Below are 23,322 nucleotides of genomic sequence, written 5' to 3' on the forward strand. Positions count from 1 at the left end.
GTGATTCACATTCTTCATGCATATCACCCCTTAATGGACAGGGAGAAAAATTTCTAGCAAACATTTACAAAAATCTTGATCTGTTTCTCACCCACATCTATCATATGACTTTTTAAGGTATGGATTAAAACACTAGAAGTCATGTGGATTATGCTAACTTTGTGATTTTTCGAGTGTCCAAATTTCGGCACCCATTCACTTGCATTGTAGGGACCTAAAGAGCTGAAATATTCTTCTAAAAATGTCCAATTGTGTTCTGCGGAATAAAGAAAGTCATACACATCTGGGATGGCATGAGGGTGGATAAATAATGAGAGAATTATCATTTTTGGTATTATCAACTTTATTTCTTTAATATTTGTATGCTGTGTTTTGGCAGTGACTACACAATTGATTTTAAAAGTGTTCTAATGTTAATGAAATAAAGCAGTTGCTTTATGGTATTTTTTTTAGAGCATTAATTTCACATCACCATAACTATTGGAAATTATGTTTAACTGTGCACACATTTGGCTTTTCAGACCTTGATAAACAGAAGCACACACCAATACACAATATATTCCCAAATATATGTATACACTGGCCCCAAAAAAGTATTTGGACCCTTAAAATGTATTATTATATTGTATCAATATATACTGTAACAAAACATTTCAGCAAGACATTTTACATAAAATGACTGTATTACACTTCAAATAATACTTAAAACTTAAAAATAGAAACATAAATATGAACAAAAACTGTAAAACTACAAATTGAAATACTGTTCATAATGAATTAAAACATTTTCTGGTTGTCAAACTAAGTGAAACACTTGTAATTACTCTGCTAGGACACCTGTGTAAAATGATTAAGGGGAACTGCCTTCATACAAACACTTAAAATGATCTATACACCAGTTGGTTAAAAGTTATTTTAAAAATGGCTCAGAAAAGTGAAAAATGGCACTTGATTTGATATTTTGATATGTTAAATAATGACATTCATAAATTTTTAAGTGTGACTTCAGTGTTCAAAAGTATCGTAATATTTTTTGGTGCCATTGTACACATGCACATACATACATGTTGGTATTTGTGGTTTACATGGACTCCATAGACATAATGATTTTTATACTGTACAAACTATCTGTTCTATCCCCTAACGCAGTGGTTCTAAAATGTATTTGGTCACGCCTCCCTTTGAAACAACAAAACTTTCACCCCCCATTTGAAACTGCCATGCTGGAAATGTTTTTGTTTATATAAGACCATTGAGAACACACCTTACACTGATACATGCTTTGTGCCGTTTGCGCTGCGGTGCATGCCCAAAGTTTATACAAGGCAGGAGAAAAGGCAGAGGTGAAGAAATTGCACACACTGGTTTTTGCATGTATTGTCACTATTTTTGCTGAAAGTGATTTGAGAACAGGTCAGTCCTCCGCACCCCCTTACAATAACTTCACGCCCCACACTTTGAGAACCACTGCCCTAACCCTACTCTTAAACCTAACCTTCACAGAAACCATTTGGCATTTTTACATTTAAAAACAAATATGTAGAATGTTTTCTTTTTTTTAAGCCGTTTTAATTATGGGGACATTATTCCATAAACCATAACAATATTCCATAAACCACCTTTATAGCATAATACCCTTGTAACTACTGTTGTATAACCTAAAAAAGAAAAGAAAATGAAAACAAAACCACACACACACACACACACACACACACACTCAAATTCACCCTATCTCAGAATTTCAGGTTGCATATAAGAACTTATTGACATTCACACCCAAATAAAAATTAATGAACACTGCACACAGGATGTGATGGGGAAATAGTTTTTATTGACAATATATAAAGATGTGCAATTAGAATGAATGCAGAGCATTTCAAACGTGTAAGACAAGCCTTCCTAGTATTGCATTGTTGTGTCTATTTGTATCATCTGTGCAGTTAAGTTGACTTTACATTGGGTTTCATTTAAAATCCACCAACTCTATTTGTGTGTGTGTATAGGCTCTTGAGAACCCAGTCTGTGGAATGGTACTACAATAATGTAAAGAGTCGCTTTAAGAGATTCGGCAGTGCCAAAGTGCTGAAGACACTCTACAGGAAACACATCATAGAAAGAGGTGCATTATCAGAGTTACCAGGTACCACAAACACATACATACATACACAGCATGGAGTGTGTGTATACTTATAACAGGGTGACTATTTTCAGTCTAATAGTCATAACCTATGTTGTTATATTACATACATATGTATGTTATCATATTATTATTATAATAGTAATAGTAAACACATTATATGATAGTGTTATATTATTCTGTTAGTTCTAAAAGTATGCTATTACTGTATATTGCATTGAGTAATACAAGTACTACAGTATGTGTGTATATACAGTATATACCGATCAGTCACAACATTAATACCACCTGCATAGTATTGTGTAGTTACCCCTCGTGCCACAAAAACATTGTTAACCCGCATCTCAGTAAAGCATTCAGAGATGTTCTTTTTCTCACCACAATCGTACAAAGCAGTTATGCAATAATATAATATACACTTTATATATGATATTATATTATATACTATTTTATAATTGTAAGTTTTACTAGACAAAATGCATCTGGGTGCAAAGTGTCTACCACTTTTTATAAACTTGTAGAAAACATGTGAACCATATCATCCTTCTTTTACACTTAATTTAAATAGCCTCTTCCTAATGCTAATTCTGTAAGTTACTGTAGATATATGCAGATAGAACACAAGCAGATTGTCAGTAAGACTAATGGATTTATATCCCTGCTGTGTCAGAGTGTGTCAGCAGTCTTTGTGTGTTGTCATTTTTCAGTCTGTCAGTAACAAATGCTGAATATGCTTAAACATCCCTATCGGTTCTAATTGTAATGGTGTGTGTTCTCTACAATGTTCATTATATTCACTATGTTATGTTTTCATCACTATATTTAGTGGTCTTCTTTACATTGATTATTATAAGTATTCTAAGAATTTAAACTTACATTGAAAAAATACCACTTGTGAATAGTCAGCGATATCTCAAAAGTGAAATTGTAGAAACTCTGGCGTCTTAGTTTTATTAATCTTAATAAAATGGTAGGAAAAATCAGCTACCTTTGATGTTATGCAGGAAACAGCCTGTGCATACATCACAACACTGTGTAATTAGTTCCGCTGTAGCCCACAGTTCACCAGGGCATTTCTGAGAATTAATTAGAACATAATTTTCTTATGAAAAGGTTGAGTGTATTAAGGTGACACAAAAGGCTTGAACAGTGAACACAGCTACACACGTTTTAGTGGCTGATAGTGTCGGTGCCAAATCAACAGGATCAGCACTATGTAGGTGTTAGTTGTGCTAGCTAGATTGTGCAAGTCTATGTACATAGCATCTGGTGCACAGCTTGTTCTGGTTAAAAACCACCCACCTGACTGGCTGGCAAAATGACCAGCCAAATAGTTGGGCTTTTGTTTTTAGAATAGTAGAGAGAACAGGACACAAAATAGAAGAAACATTTAGGCATTTTGTATTTGAACCTACATCTACCACATAAGCACCATAGCTCAGTGTGCTTGAAGCACATTCACTAACCTCTAGACCAATCTTCACTCCTTTTAATGTGATATTTAGAGGCAATTCAACTGAAATTTGTGATACCACAATAAGAGACCAGTGAGTAACATGTGGTTCAAATATTGGCACCTCTGGGTCTACCTAAATGTTTTACAGAAAGCATATGGGTAAATAATAGTGTAGAATTTGACATTAAAATTGATTTCCATCCACAAGTAAGATGTACATGTTATTACACAACTTTGTTTCATGGACAACTGATAAAAGTCTGCACCTGACTTGTGAAAGTTGTGTGGTAGCTAGCCAATCAAATTGGAACTGGTTGATTTTGTCAGTTATTGGTTTCTTGGCCCTGAATTTCAAGATTTGCGCAAAATTTCAAATCTTGAAAATGTTTGTGTTTCCCTAAAATGAATATGCAATTTAGAGGCGTGCCTCCAAATGTACATAATAAAGGCCAGTGTCGATGCAAATGAATCAAATGACACCCGCAAAGTGATTTATCAAGCTTGATAGTAATTCAAATACAGAGAACAGAAACTGCGAGAGCAAATTATGAAATGCAGGTAATAATCTGATTCACGCTGTGCATTCTGCTGTCATTGTGGATAAAAAGAGACATTGAGAAGGGAGAATACATACAACACTGTTTTATTTGGTTATTTTAGAACTCAACTTATGATCACGCTTATGATCATATAACTCCTATAACTCTTCAGTAAAAAAAAAAAAAAAAGCTTACTAACAAAGTATGCCCAAATTATGTCGTAATTTAATGTTTTAAACATTGTTTTAACTGGCTAAATATTGTGAAATATTTTAAGTGTTGGTCAGTACTGCATTGAAGTGGGCTGGCCGTTGTGCACCAGTAAGCTGAACAGGTGACTAGCTACCGCGAAACGAGCAGCGAGTGCTGGTTCTCTCCCATGCAGCCTCCGTGTCTCTCCCGAGCGCAGTTTATCATGGTCACAATATTTATGGTTTACATTTATTCATTTGGCAGACCCTTTTATCCAAAGTGACTTACAAAAGAGGTTTGAAATTCAGATTTCATTAAAGCATTCATCAGTGTTGCGATGGCTTAACGTACATAATATTGTAGTTTTTTCTTTGTGGATTAGTTTTTAAATAGTTAAAGAGAATAGTGTCATATACGGGTATTCTTATCAACTACACTACACTTGCTAAATAGCAATGATATTGTATAATCCTGTCAATAAATATGTTATCAATAAATGTCACATTATATTGAATTAATATAAAATAGTATTATTTAGTGATCGCCGTACTGCAAGTGAGTGTGCATTTGGTGCAATCGGTACATGCAAAAACCTCTTTTTGGATGGTGTGTCCAACATATTTGCACATGTTGTGCAGTTTTTATTAGTAAATAACCCGCAATACACCCATAACGCGCAAACGCAATTTGATAGATTGCACAAGCAAATTAGCACCGGTTATTTGGGGTCTTAGTAAATCAGGGCCTTAGTGTATATTATTAGTGGCCGACCAATATGGGTTTATGAATGGCCGATGCCAATCTCTAGAAAGCAGGGTGGCCGATATAATACCAATTCAATGATAGCAAATAAGTTGTACACAAACTTGCTTAAATGTAAAGAAAACTTAGTTTGCACAACATTTACTCAAAGGTCACAAAACTTTAAATCATTTACTATCCATTGACAAAACTGTAGAATTTTGAACTGACAAAGTGAGGAGATAAAAACTTCTGTTTATCGGCCAAGTGGACATGGTTATCAGCCGATGTGGATAATCTCAAAATGTCAAAATATCAGCCGATTACACACACATGATCACTACACATTTTGCATCAGTCCCACATGATCTCATAAGTAGTCGTAGGTATTTATACATAATGTTTGGTTCTATCACACATTCAATTTCATACGTTTAAAATGTACAATATTGACATGAACGCCTTTACATCTGACGTAAAAATGTTTACGAATGGGGTATAAAAAAAAATCTTAAATCACAACACACACATACATTTTCAGTAAAGTTTCTGTTTCAACCAGCCATCGGTGGATTCGTAATGCCTATAGTATTGTAAGCAGTCCATGGGATAAAAGGGGTAACTGTGTGGTTGTAATAGTGGTAGAAACTTGCTGCTGAAATCATTTCATGTGTAGCGTAGTTTAGAATCAAATAATCCTCTTACCATCAGGCTACACCCCCATATACCTTTCATCTCTCTCTATCTGAGAGAATTGGATTACTTGATGCTAGACTTTCATTTCAAATGAGAAATATGGATTATCCAACATGAGTCAGTGAGCTGCCGTACCAGCCCACTGAATATGTGTGTTGAGAATGACGTAATGATTTATACCTTCCTCATCCTCATAAATGATCAGTGACTTACTCCTTTATAGTTGCACTCTGGTCTGCATGACAACAGACCCCATGAGGAGAAAAGCTTAATTAACATATTAAATAATGACTCAATGAAAATGTAAAAATGCTAAAATGTTTGTGTGTGGTTTGGCTTTAGGAGATCTCTGTATAAAAAGCTCTGTATAAAAGCAATAGAAGTCAAGAGAAAGTCACCACCACAACTGAAAAACATTTGTGTATGTGTGCTTGACCTTTTCATGTGTGACACACACACACACACACATGTTATATAGCTATTAGAGAGAGAGAGCCCTTAGGGGTTTCTATTATAGTGAATGCTGAACTTATCTGGTGTATGTACACTACAGTATGTGCTGAGAGAGAGAGTGTGGTTTACAAGGACACAAGGTTACAAACTGGTTATTAGAAGGGTATTATGCTATAAATGTGGTTTATGAGGACATTTCTAGTGTCCCCATAATTCAAATAGCTTAAAAAACATTCTAAATGATGTTTTTTTGAAAATGTCAAAATGCAGAAAGTTTTTGTGAAGGTTAGGTTTAGGGGTAGGGTTAGGGTTAGTATTAGTGGATAGAATCTATCGTTCTGTAATCTATAGGATATAGGATAGCCGCATCAACATAGATTCATTTGAACATATCATGATAGTGTTCACAGCGTGGCATTGATTATTTTAATGAAAAAGCTTGTGATATACATGTATTTTCTGGGAAGATATTTTCATATACCAAATGAACTGATTAGTCCATATACTGTTTCACACTTGGTTTGATTCCTCAGTACGGCTTTCCTCACTGCGCTTAACCTTAAGAGAGCATAATTTTACACCCTGAGTTAAGGTCACTTTTAACCCTGGATTAAGCAACATTTCCCTCTAGTTGTTTAGCAACAGATAACCCAACCATTCAGAAACTTAACAGCAGTATGCAAATAACGTTAACCTATTTAATAATGTGTTGTTCATTTGGTTTTGCTTATCATGCTCAAAACTAACTTGCATCTGTCTTTTGTGGATGCATTATGACAGTTGCAAAACAGTCAGTCAATAATAGCTGTTTGCATCTGCTATTTAAGATGGATTGCTTTCATACTAATAGAGCGCAACAGTGCATGCCCACTTTTTCAGCCATCTTGGTTCCGAAAGGTTCCTTCCATAAGGATTTCATAAATCACGTCGGTAACACTATTTTACAGTGTCCCTGATACAGTGTAATTACCCAAGTGAGTAAAGAGTACTAAATAATGTAATAACATGGAACAGCATGTACTTACACATTGTAATTATGTATTAATAGACATGAAGTGTAATAGACATGTATTATTACATGTCTGTAACAGGCCAGTCTTGTTACATACCTATTTGTGTAATAGGAAGATCTTGTTACATACATGGTACAGACAAATCTTGTTACTTGTAATAGTTTCATAATTACATTAAAATTACTCCGTATTACATAGTATCAATCACTGTAAAATAAAGTGTATCTAGACTGTACTTAAGTGTACTTTGTGTAACTACATACCACAAAAGCTTACTGTAAGTTTAAATTAACTCACTATTAGTACAGCTAAATCGATGATAATACAATATGTAAGTGTACTTGCACATGAACCTGCCTGGCATGACATGAACATTAATGAACATGCACAAATGTATTTAAGAATATAAAACCTTTATTATTACATCACAATGACGGCAAGGTTTTCTCATTGAAAGCTATGGGTTTACCAGCCACGGCATTCTGAAATATAAATAAACATTGAATTGTTTCCATTAACCACATTATGGCACTAAAGCCCCATGGAGCTGGTTTTATCTCTGATTATAAATAACTAATTATACATTCTCATAATCAAGACAGAATACAACAACATACATTTAATTTACCAATAAAAAAAACTCTTGTCATTCTGATAAGAATCTTCTTCAATGGCCACTTTTATATCCTCTGCCAGTCTCATTTCACCTCCAATGTTCTGTTCTGAGAATTTGCCACCTTCAGAATAGTTATCTACACAGCGGTTTTGAAATTAAGCATAAAACAGTTAGGCTACTGTGTTAGGCATGGCAGATACACACACATATGTACTGTATATATTTAGCATAAACAATATGACAGGTTTTTTAAGACCTTTAAAAATGTTCACACTTTCATGATAATTGTGTCTTATCTTATTCTAATGTAATGCACAAAATATTATTTAAATGGTCAAATATTCATACATCCTGGTAGTGTATGTTGTGCTGCTTTTAAAATGACTATAATGAGAATTTTCATCAAATTAAGAATAATTTAAATAAAAAAATACACTAAAAAGTCAAACATCTAGACAAACTACAGTAATAAACAGCATAATAAAAAGCATTTTTTAAGGGAAAAAAATGAAACAGACCTGATAAAAAATATTGTAAGGACAACATGAATTATTGTCACTTATTAACTATTAAATAGTGGTAAAACCATGGTTTAGTAAACATCTAAATTTATATTAGCTGGAAGCTGCTAACTAACTAACATCTAGAAAACATTTGTCTATAATGCATTACTTTTTATATAAGCTAGAATTTTATTGTACCATGTGACAATTGATTCACATGTTGCCTTAAATTATATTTAGGACTACAATGCTACTAAACATTTAATTATGGAAGCCCGTTACTGCCAAGTCAAATAAAAAAATCCAGCATTATTTGTAGATATTAGCTCATTATTTTGAGGGGGAATCACAATATTTTGAGATAATATCTCATTATTTTTAGATAATATTTCATTATTTTGAGATATTGTGTCAACATTTCTAGATAATATCTAATTTTATTAGATAATATCTCATTATTTTGAGATAATATTTCATTATTTTGAGATAATGTATCAACATTTCTAGATAATATCTCAAAATGTTGAGATAATATTTCATTATTTTGAGATAATATCTCATTATTTTGAGATAATAACTAGTAGTAGTACTGTATACCTTTTCCCTTCTGGTGCACGAGATTGCACGAGAAGAGCAATGGCTATCTTTGCGTGCTGCACTTGATTGTTCTGGATAGGCTACTTAAAAATTTCAAAATATTATCTCAAAATTGAGAAATGTTCTCAAAATATTGAGATATTATTTCAAAATATTGAGATAGTATCTCATAATAATGAGATTGGCTCAATATAGTGAGATATTATCTCTAAATATTGTCTTTTTTTATTATTTGACATGGCAGAAACAGGCTTCCATATTTAATCTTTTTTACTCAGCTTGTGATTTCAAAAACAGAATTCAGTTTTCTTCTCCTGCTGCTAGAAGTTAGACAGTTTGAAAGACTAGCAGGATTCTGACATTACATTGCATTAACTACAGTATAATACAATCTATTTACACAGTCAGATCACTGCATTTAACAACGCTTCATTTTTTCAGTCCACATTTCAACCGTTTTTTATAAGTTTATCTATCAGCAGTACTTGCAATAGTTTTTTTTTTTTTTTTAAACATGTGATAAAGTGGTTCAATGAGGCATCAGTGCCAAAATAAAGCAGCTAAAAACCGCATCAACGAAAATGTAAAGTTGACATTATACAAATCATTAGACACAATATTAGATTGAAGACCTCACAACAAAGACAATAATAAGCTTATTAAATGGCTGCTGAAGTGTTATTGTGAAATCAATCAGAGGTGTGGTTTGCAGGATAAAATTTTACAATTTTTAATGTAGAGCTGTATAATTTAGATTTAAGCACAGCTTAAGGTATGTAATTACACATGAAGTACACTTAACAGGGTTTCCGTGGGTCTTAAAAAGTCTTAATTCGCCCTTCCTTAAAATAAGACATTAAAAAGGTCTTAAATCAGAGCAACAAGTCTTTAATTCATAAGATCATGGCATTAAATGTTGTAGGAGGGATTGTTTTCTCGTTGCGGGATTGTTTTCTCATTGTGTTTAAGTAGGGTGACCAGACAATTTTCTAAACATTGTAATTATGTCCTTGTTTCAGCTGGTGGACTCACTGATATTTTTCTACTTGCATTTGATGTATTCATTTTCCTTCTCACTATTGTCTTTGGTATCGTTTGCAGAGAGGAGAAGCTATTTTTTGGTTACAATGGTGTGAATTTTTGTGATGTCATTTCATAATTACACATGCATTATGACATCATATGGATAGGATAGGCAACATGGAATTTGTACATTTAAAAAAAGCTAAAATGTGGTTAAATCGTGAAAAAACTAAATCTAAAATAAAATATACATTTTCACATGTAACTATATAGCCTATACCTTTAAGTGCAGAAGTTTGCATGACCCTTTTGTTTTTATAAGTTTCCACACCTTTCAGAATGTATACAAATAGCCTATAAGAGATTATATATTTTTATGTAGAACTGCCCTTCAAAAGCTACATTACACAAAATATACTCTTATTTACATAAATCATACTGTTCAAAAGTTTGCACCCCTTGGTTCTTCTTATGTTCAAATTTTTATACCTTTTGTAATAGTTCTGTATTAGTCCCTCAATTGTCAAAATCTGGACCTCCAACCAATGTTGGGAAGATTTCAAATGTGCAGAAGATGCTGAGAAACCAAATAATTTGACTGTAGTTGTAGTTAACTGTAAATGTTTAAAAAGAGTGAGTATGAAGCCATTACATGTATTCTGCTGCGTAATAGTGTGCTAATATTTTATTATTTTTGATTCTCTGGCTCTAGAATGACAGGCTGGTGGAATTTCAGTGCAGGACTATTTGCCTAGTGTGTATGTGTGTGTGTGTGTGTGTGTGTGTGTGTGTGTGTGTGTGTGTGTGTGTGTGTGTGTGTGTGTGTGTGTGTGAGCGTGTATTTATCACTTTGTGGGGACCAAATGTCCCCATAAGGATAGTAAAACCCGAAATGTTTGACCTTGTGGGGACATTTTGTCAGTCCCCATGAGGAAAACAGCTTATAAATCATACTAAATTATGTTTTTTGAAAATGTAAAAATGCAGAAAGTTTTCTGTGAGGGTTAGGTTTAGGGGATAGAATATAAAGTTTGTACAGTATAAAAACCATTATGTCTATGGAAAGTCCCCATAAAACATGGAAACACAACATGTGTGTGTGTGTGTGTGTGTGTGTGTGTGTGTGTGTGTGTGTGTGTGTGTGTGTGTGTGTGTGTGTGTGTGTGTCTTCAGATATATTTTCTACTTGGAACAAAATGCAACAGTTATACAGTAACAGTAAAAAAACTATTTTGACAACCTGACTTAAGTCCATACACACTAAAGACTAATGCTGCTTAGAATAATTTATGTGGAAATCACATGTAGAAATGTTAATATATTTTGTTTTTATACAGTTTTGAACACTATAAGCCCACACAAACACCAATGTTTTGTTACAAGATCTGTCTGTTCCACGCATGTAACAAGATCTTCCTATTACACAAATAGGTATGTAACAAGGACTGTTACACACATGTAATAATACATGTCTATTACACCTACATAATTACAATGTGTAAGTACATGCTGTTCCATAACTTAATTACATATACATGTTGTTCCATGTTATTAATTACTCTGTACTTAAATGGGTAATTACACTGTATAGAAAGAAAAATAGAAAGAGTACATGAAAATAAATTCCTTGGAGTGATCATAGATGAGAAGATTTGCTGGAAGCCTCACATAAAATACATCAAAACCAAACTGTCCAAAACTACTGCAGTCCTAGCAAGAGCTAAGCACAGACTGGAGCTTAAATCACTTCGCATTTTGTACTGTTCATTATTGTTACCTTATTTGAATTATTGTGTAGAGGTTTGGGGAAGCACTTATCAACATTCACTACAGACACTAGTTATAATGCAAAAAAGAGTCATGAGAATCTTTCACAACGTTGGATTTCGTGATCACACAAATTTATTATTTTTGCAGTCTAAATTGTTAAAAATTCAAGATCTAATCGAATACCAAATTGCAGTATTCATGTTCAAAGCAAGAAATAGTCTATTGCCTGGGAATATACAAAAGATGTTTTCTGAGAGGGAGGGAGAGTACAATTTAAGAGGAAAGGGAAATTTTAAGAATAATAGATTTAGAACAACAAGGAAAAGATTATGTTTATCAATTTGCGGGGTTAAATTGTGGAATAAACTAAATGATAAACTAAAGCAATGCTCAAACATATTCCTATTTAAAAAAATTTATAGAGAAATTATTTTCAAGAGGTATCAAGAAGCACTGTAGTGAAAGTAGGAGTGCTCCATTGTTTATGTTGTTTTTCTTTGTTTGTTTGCTTTATTTTATTTTATTTTTCTATTTTTTTTTATTTTTTATTTATTTATTTTTTTTTTTTGCTGCTTGAATAAGTACAAAATTGAGGTTAGAGAAATAAATACTTGTCAGTGGTCACAATGATGTGTATGTGGGTATGCATGTGTATGTATGTGTGTATGTGTATGTATATATATATATATATATATATATATATATATATATATATATATATGTATGTATGTGTATGGATGTATAGAACAATATGATAATTATAATATAAAAATTGTAAATTGAATGACTGTAAGAATTAAGGGGGTAGGAGTATATAAGTTTTACTTCTTCCTACTCCTTTTCGCACATGTAATAGAAGTATGTCAACAGGAAAGAAGTATATATATTTTTTGCTGCTCATTTGTTTTGTTTTTTTCTCTTGTGTTTTTAAACATTGTTTTATATTTTTATATACTTTCTTTTCCATGTTCGAAATAAAGATTTCAAATCAAAATCAAAAATCAAACACGTTTGTCTTTCTTTTTAAAATATATTGTGAACACATACTTTGCAACCAGGGCTGGACTGGGAAGAGAAATCGGCCTGGGATTTACAGTTTTTTACGATTGTTTACACACTAAAATAAAAATTTCCACACAATTTGCAAAATTCTACTCCAATGAGCAAAACACCTCCACAGATTTGCACAACATTACACACAATGTCTGCTTCACCCTTTTTGCAAAACATTACACACAGTGATTTGTAAAACTCTAAACACATTTTCACACCTTAGACACAGATAAGGATTGTGAGGTTACTTCCTTGTCATTACAAAGCACTGGATTGCCAATGACCACACTAATGAACTAATTGGATAATCACAACCACCAGGTGTGGAAGCACACATGTGCTAATTTGAAAACGCAGCACTCAGTTGTGCTATAAAAGGCAGCAGGTGAGTACACCTGTCTTCAACAAAAATGGAAGGAGTTAGAAGAAGAAGAAGAGTGAGAATGAGAGGGGGAGCTCAAAGAGGAGATGAAGGCGGTAGAGGAAGAGGAGAAGAAGTAGGTAGAAGAAGAGGAGAAGGAGATAGAGGAAGAGAAGGAGATAGAGGAAGAGGCCTTGGTAGAAGAAGAGAAGGAGGAGGTAGAGGAAGAGGAGAAGAAGTAGGTAGAGGAAGAGGAGAAGGAGATAGAGGAAGAGAAGGAGATAGAGGAAGAGGTAGAGAAGGACTTGAAGGGTTGATAGAACCTGAACAAAGAAGATGAGGACCACACTGATTGACCATGTTATCAACCATGGACTGACACTGATGGAAGCTGGACAAAGAGTTCAACCAAATCTCAGCAGAAATACTGTTGCGTCAGTAATTCGGACATTTCATAGAGAAAACAGGTAAGCTAACCACACAGTACATTGAAACTGAAGCTTGCTGTACTTGTCATCAATAATATTTACTGTGACATTTGACAGTAGGCTGCATATGTATTTATATATATATATATATATATATACATATATATATATATATATATATAAATTTTTTACATAGGATTGAGGGTAGAGGACACCAAGGTGGAAGGGCCCCTATGTTCACTCATGCACAAGAGGCTGCCATTGTGAACATGGTTTTGGCCAATAATTGTATCAGGCTGCGAGAAATCCAAGCCAATATCATCAATGATGACAATATTTTAAATAACATCCAACGAGTCTCTCTGTCAACATTAGGTTGAATCCTAAAGAAAAATCAAATATACATGAAGCAACTGTATCGGGTACCATTTGACAGAAATTCAGAGAGAGTGAAACATCTGCGCAATGAGTATGTGGAGGTATGTATTGTTCATCTTACTATGGTGTGGTATTGTGCACTGCTCATAATGTTCTGTCACAAAAAAAATACTGTGCAATAGATATTGAATAGCATCTTATTGTCTTTAATGTGTTTCAGAGAGTCTTGCAAATGGATGCAGCAGAAATTCAACATGAATTTATATATGTGGATGAAGCTGGATTTAACCTTGCGAAAACAAGAAGAAGAGGGAGAAATGTAATTGGACACAGGGCAATCACCAATGTGCCAGGGCAGCGAGGGGGTAACATCACCATTTGCGCTGCTATCACACAAAATGGGGTCCTCCACCACCATGCAAATCTGGGACCCTATAATGCAAATCTAATTCTTGCATTTCTTGACCGATTGCATGAGATTGTCACAGCATTACACCAAGTGGACCAGATGCGTTACACTGTCGTTTGGGACAATGTCTCATTCCATCGGGCTGCTCTGGTCCAGAATTGGTTCCATGATCACCCTGATTTTGAAGTCTTATACCTTCCCCATACTCCCCTTCCTGAATCCTATAGAAGAGTTTTTTCAGCGTGGCGGTGGAAGGTATACGACCTGCGGCCCTATGACCGTTTGCTCCTCATTCAGGCCATGGAGCAGGCCTGTGATCTTATTGAAGCAGCTTCTGTGCAGGGGTGGATTCGTCACACAAGGCTGATTCTTCCAACGGTGCCTTGCCAATGAAGACATAGCCTGTGATGTGGATGAAATCTTATGGCCTGATCCAGCCAGACGGAGAGATGAATAGTTACAGTATTCTTGTTGGTTTTACAGTTGTTTTCTGTAATTTCTGTTTACTTTACTTTTCTTCAGAGTCAAAGTGTATGTACTGTAATTCATGCAGTAATTTTTATTTGTCTACAGATTTTATGTTTCATTGATTTAATTGTAGGTTGATTACTGTAACTGATTATGGTAAGAAATATTGTAAGTATTGAAATAAATACTTGAAATATTCAGTCAGCAGCATCAGTGTTGTGCAGTGCATGGTCAGTTTATAGTAGGCCTATTTGTGTACATTCTCCCTATATCTCAAACTAATCATGAAGAATGTTGTTGGTTTGTCAAAAAAAATTTCCAATCTAAATTATCCCTTACATAACAATGTCTGGCCAAAAATCTAGCACATGCTATTTCCTAAAATTCGTTTTTTACAAATGTGTTTTTTTATTTATCACAGCAGTGTGAAACTGGCTGCAATAGTGTCTGATCATTGAGGACTGTGTTGGTTAAATAAAAACTAATAGCCTTTTCACAAATATGTGTATATGTTTTGACTGAAGTGTGTTTTTTTTTGACAGAAGGATGTCATTTTGCAAACAATCTAGGAATTATGCAAATTGAGTGTGGTGTTTGGATAATTGTGCTTATATTTTGAAAAAAAGAACCCGGTTTTCAAAATTGCGTGTAAACAATTGAAAAAAACTGTAACATGGCAACTGTCCTTTGCTGCATATGGCAGTGCCGTTCTGTACTCCGTTCTGAAGCTGGAGAGGGTAGAATGTTTGGATTTTACGGGAGGTGGTTGTTTTGGATTTTTGACCACTTCGTTATTTTGATTATAGTTTAATTTCATTTGAAGTGTAATTTGAATTTAGAAATATTTTTTGTTCCATTATTTTTTTATGTATTTCAATAAATGTATAACATTTTTAAATCAAGATAGACCAGTAGAAGTGGAATGCTTTGCACAGGTCTTTTAGTATCTAGTGCTCTGTGCATGTGCAGGATCTGGCAAATAAGTGAATGGATGTGAACCTTATAGCTCGGTTAGTTTGTGTATGTGTGTATCCTGAGATAACTCAGTGAGTCAGTGACCTTGATGTGTATGTGTATGCTTGTGAAGTGTCTGTGAGCTGTAGGGAATATGACTCATTCATACCCTAAAACACTGTGTGTGCTTATAAATAAGAGAGAGGGAGAGTAATGTAGATAGAAATAGTGAATGTGTGATGCGTATGTATATGCTGAAAGAATGCTTTGAATGGGTTTCACAAATCTGTTTATTTTTGTGGTTTGTGTGTATTTACACAGCTACTGTTACTAAGTTAGTCTTTTATGTAATTATATATTATTTAGCTTTATATAAAACCAATCGAAGACAAACGTGTGTTCTCATTTAAATAGCTATGGGTTTTTTTTTTGGGGGGTGATGATGTGTGCATGCATGGATATGAACTGTTATTCGCTAAATTAACTCATTTGAATTCTCAGTGTTTCTAAATTGAATGCTGTTTTATAGACGTGGTGTGAGAGTGACGGTCCCTAAGAGGAAAGCCAGACTCTCTTTAAATGCATTAGTGTGGGTGGAAAGCAGTGAACTCAGCTCATGAGTTTATATAATTTCTGAGGATATGTGTAGAATTCATTTCCTGTGGTCTGTTTCACTCTGGCTGCTAGGACCTTTAGTTGTGTGATGTTCTTGGTAGTGCACAGCTCTGTAGGTCCATACAATGCAAGTGAATGTGTCCCAAAATTTGGACTCTCCAAAAAGCACATAGAGGCATCATAAAAGTAATCCATATTTTCTGTAGCGATATGATAGGTGTGGGTGAGAAAAAAACAACAACATTTAAGTCCTTTTTTGCTAGAACTTCTTCTCCCTGCCCAGTAGGGGGCGATATGCATGAACATTGTGAATCACCAAAAATACAAGAAGAACAATATGAAATTTAAAGTGGAGATTGACTGAGCAGGGAGGTGAATTTATAGTAAAAATTGACTTAAATATTGATCTGTTTCTCACCCACACCTATCATATCACTTCTGAAGACATAGATTTAACCACTGGAGTCATATGGATTAATTTTATGCTGATTTATGTGATTTTTGGGGCTTAAAAATGTTGGCAGCAATTCACTTGCATTGTATGGACCAAACGAGCTGTTAATTTCCTCTAAAACTCTTCATATGAGTTCAGCAGATGAAAGAAAGTCATACACATCTAGGATGGTATGCGGGTGAGTAAATGATGAGAGAATTTTCATTTGTGGGTGAACTATCCCTTTAATTGATAAATAAAAAATTATTATGGCATTTCTTTTGAAATTCAAAATTTTTCACAACTGCCAAATTTTTTTGCATAGTACGGTATGTAATGCATTTAGAGCGGTCAATCAATGAATAAAAAAAGTGTATTATTACATTTAGATTTACATTTATCTATAATTTGTATATATTTAAAATTATAAATATATATATATTTTTTTTATTATATATTGTTCCACAGACTAATCCTTACCACCTAGCCCTACCCCTTAAAACATTTAGCAATTTTTTATTTTACTTATTATTATTATTATTATTATTATTATTATTGTTTTCTTTCATTATTTATTAAATTTGATCAGATTTAGCTCAGATTTGGGGATAAATTTGTATTTATTTCCAACTACCTACACACACACAGTGAGATCCCTGAAATCCTCATGATGTTTTGTCTCAGAAATGTATCATCAGCCTTATCAATAATAGATTGATCCTTTGTCAGTACATTACAAGCCTGAAAATACAACAGATCATTACATCCCATAATGTCATGCTCTAAATCTTTCCCAGAATATAAGCATGAAACTTTGACATTTAAAGAGGAAGAGAGAGGGGGGAATTTTAGATCAGCCCCCCAGCCACTTTAAACCCTGAATGTTTTGAGGAAGGACACTTGTTTTTATCAGTATGACTTACTCATTTATCTCTCTCTCTCTCTCTCTCTCTCTCTCTCTCTCTCTCTCTCTCTCTTCTCTCTCTTTTTGTCAGAGGTCAGTGCTCATGAAGGCAGTGTTGATAATGGCAGTGTTTGTGACTGCAGTGACTCCACGCTCTACAGGCAGAGTGAAGGTAACATGATAAATCAATACACCTCTGCTCACTGTACATGTGCTAGATTTCATCCAATGTTTCAATGTATTTAGTCCATTTAAAAGGTTTAATCAATCCTCAGCTGTCCTCATCATAATTTTTAGACTCTCCATGTATATAAATGCCAGTTATATGTGTTTATTAATGTTTTTTTTAAGTGTGTACATTTTTTGATGATGAAATATTTTCTCCTATCGCTGTTTAATATGCAGAGACAACTATAAATAAACCATTCGTGCAGTAATTCCCTGGAAAACGTAAACATTGGCTCTGTAGTGCAACACAGCAAAACAAAAAAATGTCTTAATCAATATTTTTGACTTGTCTTCCAATTAAAATATCCAAAGCATCCAAAGACCAACAACATACATTTACTTGAAAACCAAAATGACAATATATCAGATCTTGTTTTCAAACAAACCTATACAAATAAGGTTTATGCTTCAAAACAAGAAAAAAGTATTTGTCAGTGGTGTAAGAAAAATATACTTGCTATTCCTTACCTCATTGGCACTAATGACAAGACAAAAGTACTTGATAAAAACATGTATCATTGCACTTTGTATGTATCGATCAATTTACAATCAATATGTAAAACAGGGGTTCCCAAACTACGGCCCTCCGAAATGTTTTGACCGGCCCGTGGAACCATGTCTGTCACACGTTTTGACCAACCCGCACTGGAATCATTAGACTGCTTTGGTGGCATTTCATGCCTGTAAGACTGACTATAGCGAGAGCTAAAAGCATTCGAGTGCAGGCTGTTAAGGATTATATAATTGGTTTCACACGCTGAACACGCCCCTTCACTGAAGTTTAAGTCAGTCTGGTGAGTTTGAATGAGATTAAGACGTCTCATTTATGAAGGAACCAAACGTACTGATACACTTGTACACATGAACAAAATGCTTGAATCAGTCATCAGTAACGCGGATCTACTGAACAACTAAATGAAAGGAGGCAAGTTGTTTATTCAATTCGCCAATCTCGTTCAACAAGAAAATGAGCCTGATGAATTATGAATAAAATGGAGTGATAAACAACATATTACAATGGCATATAGACTTTATTGAAAGGGTTTTTCCCACAGATATTTCAGATAATATACAACAGTTAGTTCCGGTCCTCGAATCTGATTGGACGAGAGACGTTCCATGAGCACTGATAGTCTCGCACCATCAGCACTTGGACGCTTCACTGTGTGTGTTTATCACACCCCTTGTGATCGTGCCATTCTAAACTAAAGTGTAAGAGCAGTGCAGATGTGTTCAGAGCAACTGTATATGTGTCTCTTTGCATGTAGTTATTTGACATTACATATGTTAGGCAGCAGGTGGTGGCAAAAGATAATTATTATGTGTAATATGAGCCAGTTAGGTGACGTGACGTAAGTCAGCATCAGTCAGCGTTTACATACAACAGCACTACGTGATCGCTCATATTACTACTACACTACTAAAGCTAGGAAATAGCTTTAAACGGCTTTAAACTAACAGCTTAAGCATTACGGCTCATCACAGCTGAGAGACACAACAGACTGATTAATCACACAAACTCAAGGCGTTTACCTCTTACCGGACTTTCCACATTGGAGTGAACACACTGTTTAAAATGGCAGAGGAGACTGTGGATTCTATAGTGAATGACTCTTGTGCACCGGCTACCATGAAATAGGGAGAAATACCCCTGCTTGGACTGCTATATTTCCACTGAGAAAGCTGATCTTCAGAAAGCTGACAGCATCTCTGCTTGGGTGTAGCAACAGATAATCACACACGTCTGCACGCTCTCTCTCTCTCTCTCTCTCTCTCTCTCTCTCTCTCTCTCACACACGCACACACACACACACATACACACATCCACCCATCCATCCTTGTTTATCCAATAACTTGTTAGATACAGCACAAGCTGTGATACTATTTCTGAAGAGACATTTTTTAATTAATAACGAAGGCTTGGACACATCATTTGGTTTGAACCAGCAACAGTAGATTCAGATCCGTTGCGTAAGAAAGTAGTTCCATGCTCAAATGGGTTTTTATGACCGTAATCAGTTTTTCCAAATTTTTTAAGATTTACTTGTTCATTGTCAACTGTTGTATATAAGCAGTATCACACACGCAATCGTGCTATATGACCCTAAATCAGCACTGCTGTGATTACCTATGGCACGAGGCCATGGCCAAATCACAGCAGTGCTGATGTAGGGCCATATCGCACTCTTGCTTGTGTGATATTGCTTAAATATAGAAATTGTTGTATTGATCAACATTGACCGCAGTGTGCGGTGATTTCCACTACAGCTATGTGAGTCTGTTTAGTGCAAAATACATTGAAACGTTATAATATAAATTGTTGTATTGATCAAGTCACGGGGGTGCGGCTCTATTTGTCAGTTGTGATTAAAGTCTCTGAGTGTGTGTGTGTGTGTGTGTGTGTGTGTGTGTGTGTGTGTGTGTGTGTGTGTGTGTGTGTGTGTGTGTGTGTGTACATGTTTACTTTAACCAATGACGTTTTAACTGGTTATTTTGTTGTGGTAGCCTGTACGGCTCTTTAAAATAACTACAATAATTTGGCGAAATGATGTGGAACCGTTATGCGGTCAAGACCTGGAACTGCTTTTTAACCATGCGTTTCCTTGAAAAATAATTGCACATCTTAGAACGTCCATGAACCAATCAGAATCAAGCATTCAAAAGAATCGTGGTATAATAAATTATAATTACACTTGTTCCTAATTGTTACCAATATTAAAATGTTCTGTGAATGGATAATTGTAAAATTAATCCATGTAATAAAAGCAGAAGAATAATCTCTGTGACAAAAATACCTTAGGCTCAGGTCGGCCCCACCATGAAAACATAGCAGAGTGACCTGGCTCTGGCAGCAAAACGTTTGGGGACCCCTGTTGTAAAACAACCAACCACAGTTTGCTTTCTGTAAATAATGTTCAGAGGCGGGTAAATCAGAAATTGATTACACCAGAATAACGAAAGGGATGAAAACCTCAAAATTGTCGCTTAGTCATTAGTCAAAAAATAAAAACAAAAAGAAACTGTTTATGCACAATTGAAACTAACTAAATTAAATATGGTTAATTAAAAAACCGTATGAAATAAAAATTTTAACTAAATCACGACTATAATATCCCTACACTGAAGGAAATTTGGGAATATCTACTCTTGCTATGTATTGCATTACCTGTTGGCATGAAGAACAAGGGCTCTTGACTGTCGAGTGTTCATTCAATTACTGTAATGACAGCTGCACTCGAAATGTCTATGAATTGCTATGAAGATTAACACTCACACACACACACACACACAAACAAAACAACACACAGAACCCACATTTATTGTGCAGCCATGTTTCATAGACATTAAAAGACAATACTCTATAATTATATGTTTGTATGTATATATAGGTCACAGCATGGCAGAGACGCTCACCGTCGCTCTACGTGTTGCAGAGGAGGCGATAGAGGAAGCCATCACTAAAGCAGAGAGCTACAGAGACAGCCTGGTTAGAAACTTGATTTTACCCCCATCCAACTACCAATTCATCTTTCATCCAACCAAGTTTTTGTCCATCTATTACGCCATTCTTCCAAATCAATCAATTCATGCAAACATCCCATTTATCCACAAATATAAGACACCCGCCAACAGAATATCACTTTATTTTTTAGCATTCAAACATTTCTGTTGACTCATCCACCTCTCGGTTTTGACCATTACTCATTTACTTGTCTGCCCCTCTCTCTCTTTCTCTCTCTCTCTCAGGAGAAACAGAATGAGGCTCGTTATTTGCGGGACCATAAAGAAGAGCTCATAGACGAACTCGCCACTACCATTGTTCAAAAAGTAAGTTGTGACGGAGAGAAAGATATATTAATTAAGAGTATATAGGGATGGGAATCATAAGGAATTCAGTGATTCCAATTCCACTTGAAGTGGTCATGACATACATTTTTTGTTATTTTATATGTTCTTTGAGGTTCACTGTATAATATTTGTAATATATTTAAAAACAAATCTCATTTTCCACCCTCTTTTTGACCCCCTGTCAGAAACAGGTGTTGGTGCTACTTCTCCTTTAAAGGGGACATATTATGCCCATTTTTACACTATGTAATATAAGTCTCAGGTGTCCCCAGAATGTGTCCGTCAAGTTTCAGCTCAAAATATCTCACAGATCATTTATTCAACCATGCTTTTATACCCTGTTTTGTAGCCCTGTTCCAAATGGGCTGTTTTAGTGTCTGTAGCTTTAAATACAAAGTTGCTGCTGCTCCCCACACCCCTTTCTGGAAGTTGATGAAGCAGTCCGACGTAAAATGTTTTGCACAAACATATAGGGATTTTCCTATTGTTGTGGGCACATTGCCATCAAAAATAAAACTAATCCACTGGGTCTTCAGAGGCTCAGATGCCAGGAGTACATGAAGACTCTTGTGTTCACTCTTGCAGCCAACAACAGAACATTTGGCATGTTTACCTTGTAGCTGGGACATACTTGAGTTAGCACAAGCGGCTCTAGTGAGGAGATAAATAAGGCAGTCTGTGCACTACTCACTCAGATTTTAATGAGGGTGGATATCTTTGCCATCCATGGGTGGTACCTTTCCACTTCTGATGCCATAAGGGGATGCAAACCTGAATGGCTCGTTCAGAGACACTGATTTTTATTGATGGGAAAAGTAAAGAAAATAGGGGATGGTATTTTACCATATTTTGCAGTTGTCTACACACACTGTGGATACTTAATTATGTAAAAAAAAAAAAACAATCCAGAAAAAATTATGTTTTTTTCAAAATTATGATTTTGAGGGGCCTGGGTAGCTCAGTGAGTAAAGACTGACTATCACCGTTGGAGTTCACAAGTTCGAATCCCAGGGTGTGCTGAGTGACTCCAGCCAGGTCTCCTAAGCAACCAAATTGGCCCGGTTGCTAGGGAGGGAAGAGTCACATGGGGTAAACACCTCGTGGTCACTATAATGTGGTTCACTCTTGGTGGGGCATGTGGTGAGTTGTGCATGGATGGCGTGAAGCCTCCACACGTGCTATGTCTCTGCGGTAACACGCTCAACAAGCCACGTGATAAGATGCACGGGTTGATGGTCTCAGACGCGGAGGTAACTGAGATTTGTCCTCCGCCACCCAGATTGAGGCGAGTCACTATGCCACCACGAGGACTTAGAGTGCATTGGGAATTGGGCAAATTCAAACAAATAATCAAAAGGTGGATTTTGCATAATATGACCCCATTAGCACAGTAAACGGCCACTGTTCTGATTGGCTCTCTGCTCTTGACTGACCTGCTCTTTCCTTGACATCTCACTGCTCACCGCTACTAGGGCGGGTGTCAGGAGTGATAAAGTAGGCTTAAAT

At 35.2% G+C, this 23,322-nt stretch overlaps 1 protein-coding gene across 2 annotated transcripts in view; it reads left to right on the forward strand.

The window, feature by feature from the left end:
- LOC127634866 (rab effector MyRIP-like) overlaps nt 1–23,322 on the forward strand; it is a 189,195-nt gene that overhangs the window by 144,813 nt on the left and 21,060 nt on the right. The window contains exons 3-6 of one of the 2 annotated variants that reach the window (XM_052114590.1): nt 2,004–2,140; nt 17,831–17,911; nt 21,357–21,454; nt 21,715–21,795. In XM_052114590.1, the coding sequence (XP_051970550.1) occupies nt 2,004–2,140; nt 17,831–17,911; nt 21,357–21,454; nt 21,715–21,795 (397 nt within the window). The remainder of the gene's footprint in view (nt 1–2,003; nt 2,141–17,830; nt 17,912–21,356; nt 21,455–21,714; nt 21,796–23,322) is intronic. The other variant, XM_052114591.1, reaches the window with a different exon arrangement.

The sequence above is a fragment of the Xyrauchen texanus genome, chromosome 42 (assembly GCF_025860055.1).
Source record: "Xyrauchen texanus isolate HMW12.3.18 chromosome 42, RBS_HiC_50CHRs, whole genome shotgun sequence".
Classification (NCBI taxonomy): Eukaryota; Metazoa; Chordata; class Actinopteri; order Cypriniformes; family Catostomidae; genus Xyrauchen; species Xyrauchen texanus.